This window comes from Chenopodium album, chromosome 5 (assembly GCF_948465745.1).
Source record: "Chenopodium album chromosome 5, dcCheAlbu1.1, whole genome shotgun sequence".
Taxonomy (NCBI): domain Eukaryota; kingdom Viridiplantae; phylum Streptophyta; class Magnoliopsida; order Caryophyllales; family Amaranthaceae; genus Chenopodium; species Chenopodium album.
Genome location: NC_137838.1, coordinates 71,418,514 through 71,433,359, shown reverse-complemented (window position 1 = coordinate 71,433,359; position 14,846 = coordinate 71,418,514). Strand labels below are relative to the sequence as shown.

General features: G+C 36.6%; 2 protein-coding genes across 2 annotated transcripts; both read left to right on the top strand.

The window, feature by feature from the left end:
• Window positions 1-984: 984 nt before the first annotated feature.
• On the top strand, window positions 985-4,680 carry LOC145632228 (receptor-like protein kinase HERK 1). Its single transcript, XM_081684549.1, has one exon. The coding sequence runs from the start codon at window positions 1,746-1,748 to the stop codon at window positions 4,251-4,253; it is 2,508 nt and encodes an 835-aa protein (XP_081540675.1). The 5' UTR covers window positions 985-1,745; the 3' UTR covers window positions 4,254-4,680.
• A 3,251-nt stretch (window positions 4,681-7,931) lies between these two features.
• Window positions 7,932-12,540, top strand: LOC145630979 (carboxyl-terminal-processing peptidase 3, chloroplastic-like). Its single transcript, XM_081683091.1, has 11 exons — window positions 7,932-8,341; window positions 9,297-9,509; window positions 9,694-9,780; window positions 10,019-10,097; window positions 10,595-10,683; window positions 10,761-10,796; window positions 11,005-11,124; window positions 11,246-11,332; window positions 11,416-11,565; window positions 11,835-11,942; window positions 12,054-12,540. Exons 1-11 carry the CDS (start codon window positions 8,030-8,032, stop codon window positions 12,300-12,302), a joined length of 1,530 nt encoding a protein of 509 aa, XP_081539217.1. The 5' UTR covers window positions 7,932-8,029; the 3' UTR covers window positions 12,303-12,540.
• The last annotated feature ends 2,306 nt before the right edge of the window (window positions 12,541-14,846 follow it).

Below are 14,846 nucleotides of genomic sequence, written 5' to 3'. Positions count from 1 at the left end.
AAACATAACTTCACCAAAATGAAAAAAGCTAGCTACTACACACGAAGGAGCAAAACACGGACAAAGGCAATCTACAACAAAGACTAAAATTACAAACGAGAAACCCTAACAATGTCTTTACCTTTATCGTTGGATTCCGGTCAACCCGAAACCACACACGTCGGCGACGAAGTTAGTTTCGGAATCAAATCCCAAAACCATGGTCTTACCAAATCCTATCCCAAACAAGAAACCCTAACCCTAACCTTTACCTTTACCGGTGAGTTATTATCAACGGTGGCGGTTGGGAAAGCTTTGAAAGAGGAACCTAAAGAGAGTTGAATCCCACGAACCTCTCTTGTGTAAACGAAAAACTGACGAGAAGCGACTGACTTAGCGCCGTTGTGGAGAGGACACTTCTTTCATCTCGGGCACACTGCTAGGAAAAGTAAACACCGAAGCATTGGATATATCTTTTGGAAAGTGTTTTGCGAGAGCAGACCGATGATTTCGACCTTTAAATAATGCTCGCCAGCAACCTTAAATGAGCAGTGGTGCTCTGGCTGCCAGTGGCAGGGGAAACAAGGGAGGTTGGAGTTTCTTTTCTTAGAGAGAAGGTGTAGCATTTTTTTTTGTAGAGAGAGAAAGCTTATATTCCTTGTCTGTGAGCTTATTACTATGGCTATTTACTTTTTTTTTTTAATTTTTTTTTATTGTAAGTTATTAGTGTAAGACCTGTCTCAAAAACCATAAAAAGTCAAATGGAACAAACAAATACGAAACGAGAGAGCAATAGGCAAAAGTCTCTCAAGTCTTCCGTGCTAGGTTGGACACAATGGAAACCATGGTTGTCTTCCATAAATCATGCAATAATGCAATTATAAAGTACATACATATCCATCAGTCATACGCGTTAACGCTAAGTAATCAAAATTACAAGAAGTTCACTTTCACCCACTTTAGTAATAGTAGTACTTGACCAATATAGCCTAATAGAGTAATAGCTTGAATTGTTTAACCAACCTGACGGTTATCCCACCGTTCATCTGACGGCGACTGTTGTAAGACAGCTAAACCCCTTTGGCGGCCCTTGACCTCTTCCCTCATCTTTCCCACTTTCTCTTCTTTCTTTCCCCTTCATTTTTTTTGACTTTTTCTCCATTTTTCTTCCCTATTAAAATCCTTATTACAATTTAAATCTTGTACCACTGTATTTTGTCTTTCTTTGCTGATTTTGTTATTCTTTTGTGTCACTTTCTGTGTTTAGTTGTCAATCATTCCCTATTTTCTGCTGTAATACTCTCATACACCACCAACTACTATTACAAATTTCTTAGATTTCCAACTATTTTTTGTTGTTTTTGAGCAGGAAAGTTAAGGGTTCTTCAGCTTATCATCCAAATCTTTCAGCTTTATTCATTCAGAGCTCATTGGATCTAGTAAGCTGCAATATTTAACCTTTTTCCTTTTCTGGGTATTTCATTTCTTTTGCTACTTTCTACTTTTAGAATGTTGAAACACCAAAATCCCTCCAATTTTTGATCCTTTTGAATGTATATTATGCTGGGTTTTTGATAATTTGGGTTTAGTTCAGTATCCTGCAATACCCTCAATTTTGTTGCACTTTATGAGCTAAATTGCTCTGCTTAGGTTTTCCATTTGTTGATTTGTGTTTTTCTTTGATTCAATCTACTGGATGAATTATTGATCTGAAATCCCACCTTTTTTTACTTCTTCTTGATTAAGATCCAAAATTTTGTTCAATCATGAAACTGTGTAAAATGGCTTACAAAGTGGTCATTCTTGTATTCTTTATGGTGTTTCTAGCCTCCTTTCTTGGGAGAGCTAATGCTGCTGCAACTAATTACCTTATAGATTGTGGATCCTCTCAAAATACCACGGTAGGGGACCGAGTTTTCATGGCTGATCGATACTCGACTCGATTTCTTTCCACCTCACAAAATGTTTTGGGGAGTATTTCAGCCAACTCTACCAATTCTTCCTCCAATTTGCCTATTTACCAATCTGCTAGAGTTTTCACTAAATTGTCGAAGTATTCACTACCCATCACTCAGAAGGGTAGATACTTTATTCGCCTTTATTTCTATCCATTTGATTATGATGCATACAAAATGAGCAAAGCTGAGTTCAGTGTTTCTGCTCAAGAGTTTACTCTACTGAGTGAGTATACTCCTGAGAACTCTGCTAGTATGAAGGAATACTCCGTGAATGTGACATCGGACACCCTTGTTATCACCCTCAGTCCCTCGGTGTACTCATTCGCTTTCCTGAGTGCATTGGAAGTTGTCTCAGTCCCAGATTTACTCATTGCAGATGATGCTAGCTTAGTCAATCCGACTGGAAGGTACAACGGTCTAGTGTCACAGGCGCTTGAGACGGTTGCCAGGGTAAATATGGGTGGACCATTAGTCAATTACAATAATGACACCCTTTGGAGAACCTGGGTTACTGATGATAGGTTCTTGCTGAATAAGGGTTCTGCTGTAAATGCCAATAGTACTTCAGTTGTCAACTATGATCCGGCCCATGCTCCGAGGTTCAGTGCTCCAGTTAGTGTTTATGGGACAGCTAAAGAAATGGACTCGATGAGTAGTCCCACAGCTAATTTCAATGTTACTTGGGAATTCACCGTGGATGTGGGATATCAGTATCTTGTGCGCTATCACTTCTGTGATATCGTGAGTACATCCTTGAATGAGTTGTATTTTAATGTTTTTCTTGACTCTTGGATTGTTTCTCGTGATACTGATCTTAGTACTATGACTGGTGCTTTGGCAACCCCTGTGTTTATGGATGCTGTTACACCATTGAAAACCAACAACAAGCTTCGGGTAGCTGTTGGTCCATCTCCTCTATCTAATACGTACCCTCAAGCGATCTTGAATGGTCTGGAGATTATGAAACTCAATAATTCTGAGGCCAGCCTCAGCGGGAAGGTTCTTGTCCAACCTCCATCGAAGAGAAGCTCGAAAGAGATAGGGCTGATAGTGGGTCTTGTTGGAGGTGTTTCTGTCCTTTTACTGGCTGCTGTCTTTATCTTCTGCTGTAGAAGAAGAAGCAAACTTAAACGTCAAGGTCTTTCAAAAACATGGATTCCTCTATCCCTTACTGGAGGGACTTCCCACTCTATGGGAAGTAAATTCTCCCATACTACAGCTACAAGTGTTGATTACAACTTGAGTTATCGAATCCCTTTTGCAGTGGTTCAAGAAGTCACAAACAATTTTGATGAGAGTTTAGTTATTGGAATTGGTGGTTTCGGGAAAGTCTACAAAGCAGTTTTAGCTGATGGTACAAAAATTGCTGCTAAGAGGGGTAATCCTCGTTCTCAACAAGGTCTTGCAGAGTTCAGAACTGAAATCGAAATGCTTTCACAGTTCCGGCACAGACACTTGGTGTCCTTGATTGGATATTGTGATGAAAAAAATGAGATGATTCTGATCTATGAGTATATGGAAAATGGGACCCTGAAGAGTCACCTCTATGGCTCGGGTCTTCCTAGTATGAGTTGGAAGCAAAGGCTTGAGATATGCATTGGGGCAGCTAGAGGGCTCCATTACCTCCACACTGGCTATTCAAAAGCTGTAATCCATCGCGATGTAAAATCAGCTAACATTTTGCTTGATGAAAACTTCATGGCAAAAGTTGCTGATTTTGGCCTTTCAAAGACAGGACCTGAGATCGATCAGACCCATGTCAGTACAGCTGTCAAGGGTAGTTTTGGATACCTTGATCCCGAATATTTTAGGAGGCAACAACTTACTGAGAAGTCAGATGTATACTCATTTGGGGTTGTGTTATTTGAAGTGCTTTGTGCAAGGCCAGTCATAGACCCAACACTTCCAAGGGAGATGGTGAATTTAGCCGAATGGGCAATGAAATGGCACAAGAAAGGGCAATTAGATCAAGTCGTAGATCCCACTCTAGCAGGAAAGGTCAAACCCGAGTCTCTGAGAAAATTCGGAGAAACAGCTGAGAAGTGTTTAGCTGATTACGGTGTTGACAGGCCTACAATGGGAGACGTGTTGTGGAACTTGGAGTATACGCTACAACTTCAAGAAGCCGTTATTCTAGATGATCCTGAAGATAACAGCACCAACATGATTGGTGTTCTGTCTCCTCAAATCCACAATTTTAGCGAGAATGATAACAGTGTTACTTCTGTAGCGGAGGAAATGACCGCTGTTGAGGATCATTCGGGTGTTTCAATGAGTAAGGTCTTCTCACAGATAGTAAAGAGTGAGGGTCGTTAAGGCGTTAACACATTTTCAAAGCCTTGAAAGACACGATGCTTCTCTTTCGGTTAGTAAGAGCTGCAGGTCATACTTGAATTACCAGTTTCATATGAATTGGACCCAATAATTTTATTTCTGTACAAAAGTGATTGACTAAGGCATCAAAACTATATTGTGAGTTCTGAAACCTGTTGGTTAACATTCAGTATCATATCTTTTTTTTGTTTTTCTTTTTCTTTTCAATGCCACTTGAAAATGTTCCCTTTTGTATTCTTGTCCTCCCTGTAATGATCTGGTTACTTGGTGCTTAGATTAGACTTCCAGGAAAAGTTGTTGCAATTATTGATTATCATACCCTAATAATTGTATCCTTGTTGCAGAATGGTTTGCACTAATTATATTCTTCATTATGAATTCTATGATTCTATAGTGTGCTTTTTAATAAAGTCTGTTTGTTCCCTTATGGTGTGTTAAATTCTCTATTATTAGCATTAAGGGCCCGTTCTGATTTACTGAACTGAACCAATTGGAGCTGAACTGAACTGACCTGGAATTGTTTATGAGAGAAGAAAATTAGGAACTGATCTGAACTGAAGGAAATTAGAATTAGACCCTAAATCTTCACAATATTGAATATGGTTTTGTTCATTTCGCCTTGTAAAAGTCTTAAGAATTACTTATAGGTTCAAATAGGTTGATCCTTCCGCACCTCCAACTCTACTTAGTCGCCTTCACCAACGGTCCAGCACCACCACCAAGATGACCGCGGTCTGCGGATGCTTGTGAGTCGTGACTATATGATGCATAAATGATATACAAACACTGGACTTTTTTATTAGCCGAATTTTGAAGTTGTCAATTTTCGCGAATTCACATGTAGAATATAGATGACTTGATGGAGTGGGTTATGGGCACATGGTAGTTGCTAGCAAACATTATTTGAAGCCTGAAATTCACATGTTATTAAGAGACCATCTTATCCAAGCAAGTGCGCGTGATTGCAGGAACAGCTTGATTAATATGACTAATCACTATTACAATAATCTAATTTCCACACTCTTCCCATCACCACAAAATACCAAATTTGTATAAGGGGGTGTATATACTTTGTAAATGCATATTTGTTTATACATTTATTTTAATTTTAAAAAGAGGTGAATTGGATTGAGGAAGCCCTTAATAATAATAAATAAATAAATAAATAATAAATAAAAAAAAAACTCTATTATGTTAAATATGGAAGAGAAAATATAGAGAGATGAGGGAAGATTGTTACGTTATATTTATTCCATCTAGTACGGAATATATATACATGTACATTACTTAGGGTTCCATCAACGAATAAGACCAAATACCCAACTCTAGAGTATTCTAGATAGTACATAGGATAATAGTCATCCATATTTAGATATTTTCATAACACTCGCCCTTGGATGACTATATATTGAATAAAACAATAACTAACATTTACTATAAAACCCGTACAAAATAATACACTATAATGCGCATAAGATGCTGCCTCTTTAAAAACCTTACCAGGAAAACCCAGTGAGAAAAAACCATGGTTAAGGAAAAAAAAAGTGCAGCGCAGATTAACTCCCCCTCATGACTACATTACTTGAGATTTTTAAGACGACGCAATCCAATGTCGTAAGCTAACTTTTTGAATGTGGCTGTTGGGAGCGCCTTAGTAAACAAATCTGTCAAGTTTTCACTTGAGCAGAATCTTAAGAACTTTTATATCACCATTTTTCTGGAGATCATGAGTGTAGAAGAATTTTGGTAAAATGTGCTTCAATTCGTTCTATCTCCTTTGATTATAAATTTATTAGAGAGTCAAATGTAAATAAATAAATAAAGATTATAAATTTTCATTCGCAAATATCCTCACATAGCTAAATCTATTTGGAGGATTTTAATTTGTTTTACTCCGTATATTTTTCTAGAAACTTCTATATTTTAGTAGTGAACAATTTAAAAAACTGAGCATGGTTCGAAAATAATCAAGTTTGATATAAGCAAATTTAGGCAAAAATTTGTAGCCTAGAATTTCCGCTAAACTATGGGCACATAAGCAAATTAAAGGATTTTATTCAGATGCCTTAAAAAAAAAAAAGGAATTTATTCAAATAGCCTTCAAAAAATGAGGTGTTTTAAATTAGAAAATTTATTTGAAAATGTTGAAGTACCAACTTAGAAAATTTATACATTTATTTCATAACATATTAGACATTTCTATAATAATATCGACATTTGTGGAGCTCACATGTAGTAAAACGAACAAAAAACATCAGCCAACATTTCTATAATTAAATCAACATTTGTGAAGCTCACATTTAATTAAAAAAAAAGGCCAACATTTTTGATATTTAATCAGCCTTTATGGAGCTCACATTTAATAAAAAGTTGTTCATTTATCCGTAAAAATGACACTAAATAAACGTTTTGTTGTCTATTATGATGATAAACTTGTATTTTTTCGAATAGGCTTTTCCAACTAGGCTTCACATTGAAAATTTAAGTTTTCATGATGTTTTTTTTTTTTTTTATATATATATATATATTTTAAAAATTTTGTAAAAATATTTGACCATTTTATGGAGAAGACATGCATATACTTTCTTTGTTACTTTAATATTACAACACTAACTAATTTAGAAAGTTTCACAAATATCATAGTACTTATTAATTCCATTTTTTAAAGAAAAATTATCTCCTTTCACATTACAAATACTCAATATAGTTTTATTTGATAATACTAGTTGCTTTAATTAAATTTTGCAATCACCTGGACTCCTGGAGTACCTGTTAATTCGGGTCAACGGGTTAGGTTCGAGTCAGATTTCAGGTCTTTGGTTCGAGTGGTTAGGATCATTTGGGTCATTACATAATATGATAAATGGGTCAACCTAGGTTGCTCTAAGGTTGTTGGGATCGGGTCCGATTTCTCTCTCAATAACTTGAGTTTTGGAATCAGGTCGAGTTGGATTGGATTACTAGGTGCTAGCTAGGTTAGTTAGGAATTGACAGGTTTACATGGACACGCTTGTAATATTCTCTATCGCTTTCTTCCCTAGCTCCCACCCTTGCCACCATGTTGTAAGGTTAAGGGAATAAAGATAATACAATACGAGTCAACAATTTGTATCTAATAATTGAAGCCACCCCATAAAGTTTAAAACGAATTTGTATTCAAAGTCATACTTCTTAAGAATTTTCAAAGTAAATTTAACTAGGGACCTGATCTTTTCAGCTTAATTTCAATTCAGTTCATTTTAGCTCCAATCAGTTCAGTTCCTAATTTCCTTATTTTATAAACAATTCATTTCAACTCCATTCAATTCCTCCTATCATACCATCCGCTCTCAAAGTGTCTATTTCACTAAAATGAACCAAGTTGTATAGACTAATCAATTGAACCATTTTGAAGCTAGAAGTTTGGCTCGGGTGCTCAACTCATACTTTTTTGAAGACAGTTTACCATTCTTTCTTTCTAATGAAATACTTGTAACGTTTTAGTTACATCTAGCATAACATTAGGAGTGGACAAAAGAGGATTATATGGTGGATTCCAATTGAGTAAGATTCTTGACAACCTAATTGCATTTAGCACCACAAAATTTCACCAACACAAGATTCATGTAGGTCCCTCACTCCCAAATTCACCATAAACACCATTTTAACATTCAAAATAACAGCAACATTAACAATAACAACAACATAAAATATCAAAAATTTTACTTCAAAAAATCAACAAAATTCCCCCAATTTGCAAAAATCATAATCTTCCAATTATGTCTCCAATTTCTCTTAATCATACTCATAATTACAAACTTCCCCTTAAACCCACTTCCACTTTAACCTTCTTCTCCACTATTTCACCTCGATCATCCTGTAAATTTAACAGAAAATACAGAGTACCAATTATATGTTCTTCATCTTCTTCGAATTCCGATAGATTGGTGGAATTAAAGAGTGGTTTAGGCAAATGGGTATTTAATTTTGCAGCTGGGGCTGTTGCAGTTGCTTCGATTTTTCTGGATTTTGATTCTCCGGCTTTTGCTGAGTCTCTCACTATTGCATTCCCAGTTTCTCGTTCTATTGAGGTTCTTTTTTAGTTTGTTTTAATCCCTTTTTATTTTATGTCAAGTGGATCATGTTTAATTAGGAATCATGTTGTTGATTTTGAGATAAATTATTTTTAATTTAGATTCCATGCAATGTCAGGCTATTGGTTTTAAAAAATGGAAAATGCATAAGATGAGAATTATAAGAAATTGTCATAGGGCTAACTTGTCAACCTATCTTACTTGCTCATTCTTGTGGATGAATTATGCAAATGGTTAATGGTGAAAACAATTACATCAATTCTTTGTTATTGGACATACAAAGTAATGGGATTTAGCCATTTCTTGTGGGGATGCCCCGTTTTCACAAAAATCCCCCCTTGAAAAACAAATTTCGGAGAATCAGGGAATTTCCCATTTCTTGTAGATGTAGTTGCTCAAACATTCGCTCAGAAGTTTTATGGACATTAATACAAAGATAAAAATTACACACGAATTCATTGTCATTACCTCAATTAATAACCTTTTACCAATGAACGTGTTGTGATCTTGTTAATGTTCATCACTATATTGCACACTTCTTGTCTATGTCCCAACTACTTCATATGTTTGAGGATCATCTCAACCAAAAGCTTAAGCTGATGGTTGAGGCCCAGGAATATATTTTATACTCTATCACTCCCCCTCACATGAAAGGCCCTTTGGGATTGAAATGTGGATGCGACACAGGCCCACCCATACCCGGTGCAAATTAATTCCACTTTGATGGAGGGGCGGATGAGATTCGAACCCGTGACCTTTGTGTCACGCTGGCTTTGATACCATGTTTGAGGACCAGCCCAGGAATATGTTTTATACTCTATCATCATATATAAAGAAACAATACAAAATTATCCTTGTTGAAGGAAACAAATTTAAGGCTAAGCTATGTGGTTGGTCTTGAGATTGTACATGGATTGATATTATATCAAGTAAAACTTCAACAATTTTATAGGTGAATAAAGTACAAAGGACCTTAATTGAGGCTTGGGGTTTGATTAGAGAATCTTTCATTGATCCTACTTTCAATCACCAAGACTGGGATTCGAAGCTGCAGCAAACAATGGTGGAAATGTTCCCCCTTAGGTCTGCTGATGCAGCTTATAACAAGATCAGTGGAATGGTCTCTAGTTTAGGAGATCCTTTTACCAGAATTATCAATCCTAAGGTATTTTCTTATACTTAACTGTTTCAAATCGCGCTATATTAGGACTGTTTTTCATGTTGATCTATAACAAATTTCAATTTCTTTACACTATGGCCAATGTTGCCGACCCCAAATCATGTTGGGAGACTTGGGACTAAGGCTTTGGTGTTGTTCTTGATGGCCAATGTTGCACTTGCTTTCACAGGAGTACCAAAACTTCAGAATTGGAAGTGATGGAAACTTGCAAGGTGTTGGGATGTTTGTTAATGCAGAACCAACTACAGGACATCTGGTAAGCACTAGAAAATTAGGAATAGTGTATCTGTTTTCCTCTTAAGTTCATAATGAACATATAAGCCATTGAGCTGCTGCCTCTATAAACCATCACAATTCGACAAGGCATTGGTAGTAGTTTCCTTGGAGATAGTAGCTTTTGACTGCTGGAAGTCATTCTCTTCAAGATTAGTATGATATTTTGCAAGCTTGTGCTCTAGTTTTATGTATCATTTTGGTTTCTGTTGTCATCGTAGGTTGTTGTATCTTGTGTTGCTGATAGTCCAGCTGCACGTGCTGGTATACATGAAGGAGATGAGTTAGTTGAGATCAATGGTGAGTAATTAATCAAGATCTTGAGTAGACTGCTAGTCTAACACTTATGCCTGAACTCTATTAACCAAGATACATAATGACTGCTAGAAAGGAATGACAAAATTACCATCCATGCACTTTTATAATGCAACCTAAGATTCACATTATTTCCTGCTCCTCATTGTTGCTAAGAATTGGGGATATCTGTACCGTTCCTTTTTAACAGATACTGTTTATGGTGAGCTAGAATGTATTGTCACATTGATGAAGGTTTCAGACACTCATAACAACATTTTCTCCAAGTCTTTTTTACTCCGTAGGAAACTTGGAAATCACACCTGTGGTTTATTTGATTAAACCTATTGCATTGATATGAACTAAATAATTAACTTCCTACTTGTGTGTGTCAGACACTCTGGCTGTTCATGCGATTTGTATTGTTGCCCATTATATTATGTAATGTCTTAGTCTTTCTCCACCACTAATCAATTGACTCCGATGGTCTTTTGGAGATTCAGGGGAAAAGCTCGATGGATATAGTAGTGAGACAGTAGCACAGAAGCTCCGAGGGCGTGCTGGATCAACTGTCAAAGTGAAAGTCCACAGTGTACATGCTCAACCCTAAAGTTTGTAGATCAATAGTATCAGTCTTATGATTATTTCCTGACTCATTGCTTGCTGCAGGGAAAAGATACTGCTTTCAGCTCTGATACCAGAGAGGTATATATATTATGTTTCTTGATTCACACTTGCTAAAAGATTAGAATTTTCAAGTACCATTGTTTAGTAAATGTTCCAGTTCTTTTATAAATTGCATATATCATATAGTTTTTGTTTTGGTTAATCTGGTAGCATTCTATAAATCCAACCTGGTATAATAGTGTTCTTGATTTTGATTGTCATTTAACATAGCTTTTGCTTCTTGAAGGTCAACCTACCTCGAGAATACATTAAATTATCACCAATCTCCAGTGCTGTCATTCCCCATAAAACTCCTGATGGGCATCTGTCAAGAACAGGTTACGTAAAACTATCAGTCTTCTCTCAGGTAATTAAGTCAGTACATTATGGCAAGGCTTATGACTTATCATTCTCCGTGATCTAATATATTTTACTCCTCATTTAGATTTACTATTATTGCATGTATCATTGTGTATTGAATTTGATAGACTGCTGCTTCTGATATGGAAAAAGTGATTCATCAACTAGAAGATCAGGGTGTTCAGTCATACATATTGGATCTGAGGAACAATCCGGTAAGCACCTTCTTTGAAGTGTTGGCTTTGGGTTAATGCCAAAATAACTAATTTATATTGCTTCTCTTGTACATTTCTGCCAGGGTGGTTTAGTAACAGCAGGGCTTGATGTTGCTCAATTATGGCTAGATGGAGAGGAAACTCTAGTATATACTACTGATCGGGACAGACACATATTTCCCATCAATATGGTTGATGGACACGCTATAACACATGATCCTCTTGTAATACTTGTAAGTATCTGGAATACTTTTATGTCCTGTGGCAAGAACATCACAAAATCTTTAAAAAAACCTTCCTACATGGATCATCAGGGACCAAGGACGTTAAAATGATTTGGTTATAGCTAAGCAACTCTAGTGTGATAAAAACATATCAAAAACAAAGTTAATACCATCAATCATATGATGTAATCGACTTAAATGCCAAAATTTTCCCACATTTGTTTACTGCTTTTTATCCGGCAATCATATCATATGCTAAACCCTCTTGATTGAAGTAGGTCAATGAGGGAAGTGCTAGTGCAAGCGAGATTCTAGCTGGTGCTCTACATGACAATGGCCGTGCTATCCTTGTAGGACACAGAACTTTCGGCAAAGGCAAAATTCAGGTATCACAAAGATAACTATTTCTTTTTGAATGCAGGAGATCAGACTGTTCTGTTTCATGGCATATAGATACTGCTTTTTAGTTACTCAAATACTGTGTTTTTTTTTTTCAGAGCGTCACAGAGCTGCATGATGGATCTGCCTTATTTGTCACAGTGGCCAAGTACTTGTCGCCATTGCGACATGAAATTGACAAAGTAGGTATAACACCAGATGTTCAGTGCACTGCTGATATGCTGAATATACCCAAAGCATCCATAATCAAGGACAAAAATGCAGGGTCTGTACTAGAAGCAGATTCTTGCATATTGGTAGCAGAGCATGAATTAGACGCGCAACAGTCAGAAGGAACTGCTTCCTGAACGGTACTATAAGGCAATCCTAGGTCTTCATTCGTCGTGTAAATAGTTCTGCTACCATTAGCCAGTGACCACACAGCTTCGCTTATTATAGCAATATCAATATGTAAATCAAATGTAAAATCATTGTATATGTTAATCAAATGTAAAATTATTGTATATGTTAATCAAATGTAAAATTATTGTATATGTTGCGTGTAATTATACATTGTTTTAAAATAGCAAAGTTGTATTCTCTGTCTGTCTGTCTTGCAAATTTGGGAAGCTAGCCCATGGTTTTGTACACCCCATTTGTCACTAAACAATTTTGGATATTAATGACGAAAGCGAAATTTGCGCCGATCATAAGCAAAGTTACTAAAATTGATAAGAGAAACTTATTTTTTTAATATCAAAATTTCATAAAACCGAGAAAAAATTATACTTCCTCCAATCTTATTTACTTTTTGCACATAAAAGAAAACTACTCTTCCTTGATTCTTCATGAATCATAGAACAATTTATTTTTTTAACTATTATTATCTAATTAGCATTATTTTTTTGAATCGAGAAAGCAAGAAAGACGCGACAGAATTTAATCTCAAGTCTTAGGTTTTACGAACACACAACCTTTTCCATTTCCAATATTACAATCAGTCAATCACAACAGAAAACAACATGACAAAGGACAAATAGGGAACCAAAAAAAAAAAAAAAAAAAAAAAATTAAAATTAAAAATTTATTTGAAATAGATAGTACCAGTCATTACAAAACATTAAAACTCTCTCATGCATGACAAGCAAAATCTACCAGAAAACTCAACACCAATAAAGGAAAGAGAGAGCCATAAAAGATAAACCACCTAGGAGAACACCGGGAAGAGACGTCGAAGCGGCACCAGCTTGTTCCGGGGCAGGCGCAGGAGCAGGCGAAGGAGTGTTCAAGTGATGGACACTAGCCGGTGCGGGCGCGGGGCTGTGCCCGTGATGGATATTTGCCGGGGCGGGCGCAGGGGCAATATCATGACGCCGATGGTGGTGATGGCCTCCGTGTGCAGAGGCCATCACCGCCATGGCGAAGAAAGCGAAGGTGATCAACACTAATGTTTTGCAAGATTGTGCCATTGGAAATTGATGTAATGTGAATGAAATGAACGTCACAATGTTTGTGTGAGGGAAGTGAGAAGTGATGCACTAAGGAAGGTGGGGTTTTATATAGTAGGAGTAGATGGAAGAGGGTTTGGGAAATGAGTAAATAGGGTTTTGGAAATAGCAAAATTTTAAATTGAATAGGCATATGCCCCAATTCAATTTACCTCTTAGGGATATGAAAATGGTAGATTAAGGGACAATTTTGTAATTTGAATTTCTCTAATGTGAATACAGAACGTAACACGTGATCTTGTTTCTTTATTACCCCGTATCTTGTTATAATTATACGGAGTTAATAATTTCTTTGATTGTTTGACACTTTTTTTCTTTAACTTATGGTTCATGTATTTAACTTATGGGTAATAATAGTGGATTGCTAAATACCGTCAACGTTTTTTATCAAACCGCCATCATTTTAAGTAAAGGGACTTTCTTGCCCATAACAAAGATTTACCCAATTACGTACTTTTAAAAAAATTTCTAACTTTAATTAATCGACTACAATTACCGCGTCACTACCTAGATTGGACCACCACCACTAATAGATTGGACCACCACCACGAACGGAAAAGTTATCGGAAATGGATGATAATCACGGTGATTCGTCGGAAAACCAGCCGCAATCTCAACCGTCGGCTTTTGAACAAGTACGATTTCGCATTTTAAATTTGACGCAAAACTTTATTTGAAACCAGTCAACCGGTGCACGAAACCGGTCAACCTCCCCGATAATCGGTTTTATGCGGCGGTTGACCGGAGTTGTTTACCGTTTTTGAACACCGGTTGGCCGTGTTGGTCTATCGGTTTTCCACGCTGGTTACCGTGGGAAACCGGTGCTGAAATCCGGTTATCCGTCACGGTCAACCGGTGGTAAAATCCGGTAACCTATGTCGGTCAACCGGTTTGCAGCTCCTGTTGACTGTGGTGACGTTGCTTTTTTTTTTTAATTAATATTATTATATTAACTTTTATACTAGTATGAATAATACAAATAAATATTATTCTATTTAAGATTATTATTATAATTATAATTATTAATGTTATATTGTTCGTTATTATTAATTAAAAGAATTATTTATTTGTATCATGCGTCATTATCAGATTACGGCGGTGATGGTGTTGATTATAGCCCGCATTTTCAGACTAGAGAAGTTTTCCCGACCTATCAAGCAGCTGTTGATCGGAGGGGAGAGAAACAGAGGGGAAAATCGGGACCGTGAAAATGCCACGCGGAAGAACACGAAGAGCAAGGGTTGTCGAAGCAGTCACTGCACGAGTCTCCTAGTCGAAGTAGTCACTGCACGAGTCCTGGTATGTCTCTCACCCGAATCATCAATACGATCAAACGTCATTTTGAGCCTACCCAACTGCCGTCATAACCAAATGAACGAAATATTTACAATCAATAATAATAAT

Coding starts and splice junctions, on each gene's coding strand:
- LOC145632228 (XM_081684549.1), top strand. CDS start 1,746: ATGAAACTGTGTAAAATGGCTTACAAAGTGGTCATTCTTGTATTCTTT.
- LOC145630979 (XM_081683091.1), top strand. CDS start 8,030: ATGTCTCCAATTTCTCTTAATCATACTCATAATTACAAACTTCCCCTT. Junction 9,781..10,018: donor AACCAACTACAGGACATCTG/GTAAGCACTAGA, acceptor TTGTCATCGTAG/GTTGTTGTATCTTGTGTTGC. Junction 10,797..11,004: donor TCAGCTCTGATACCAGAGAG/GTATATATATTA, acceptor TGCTTCTTGAAG/GTCAACCTACCTCGAGAATA.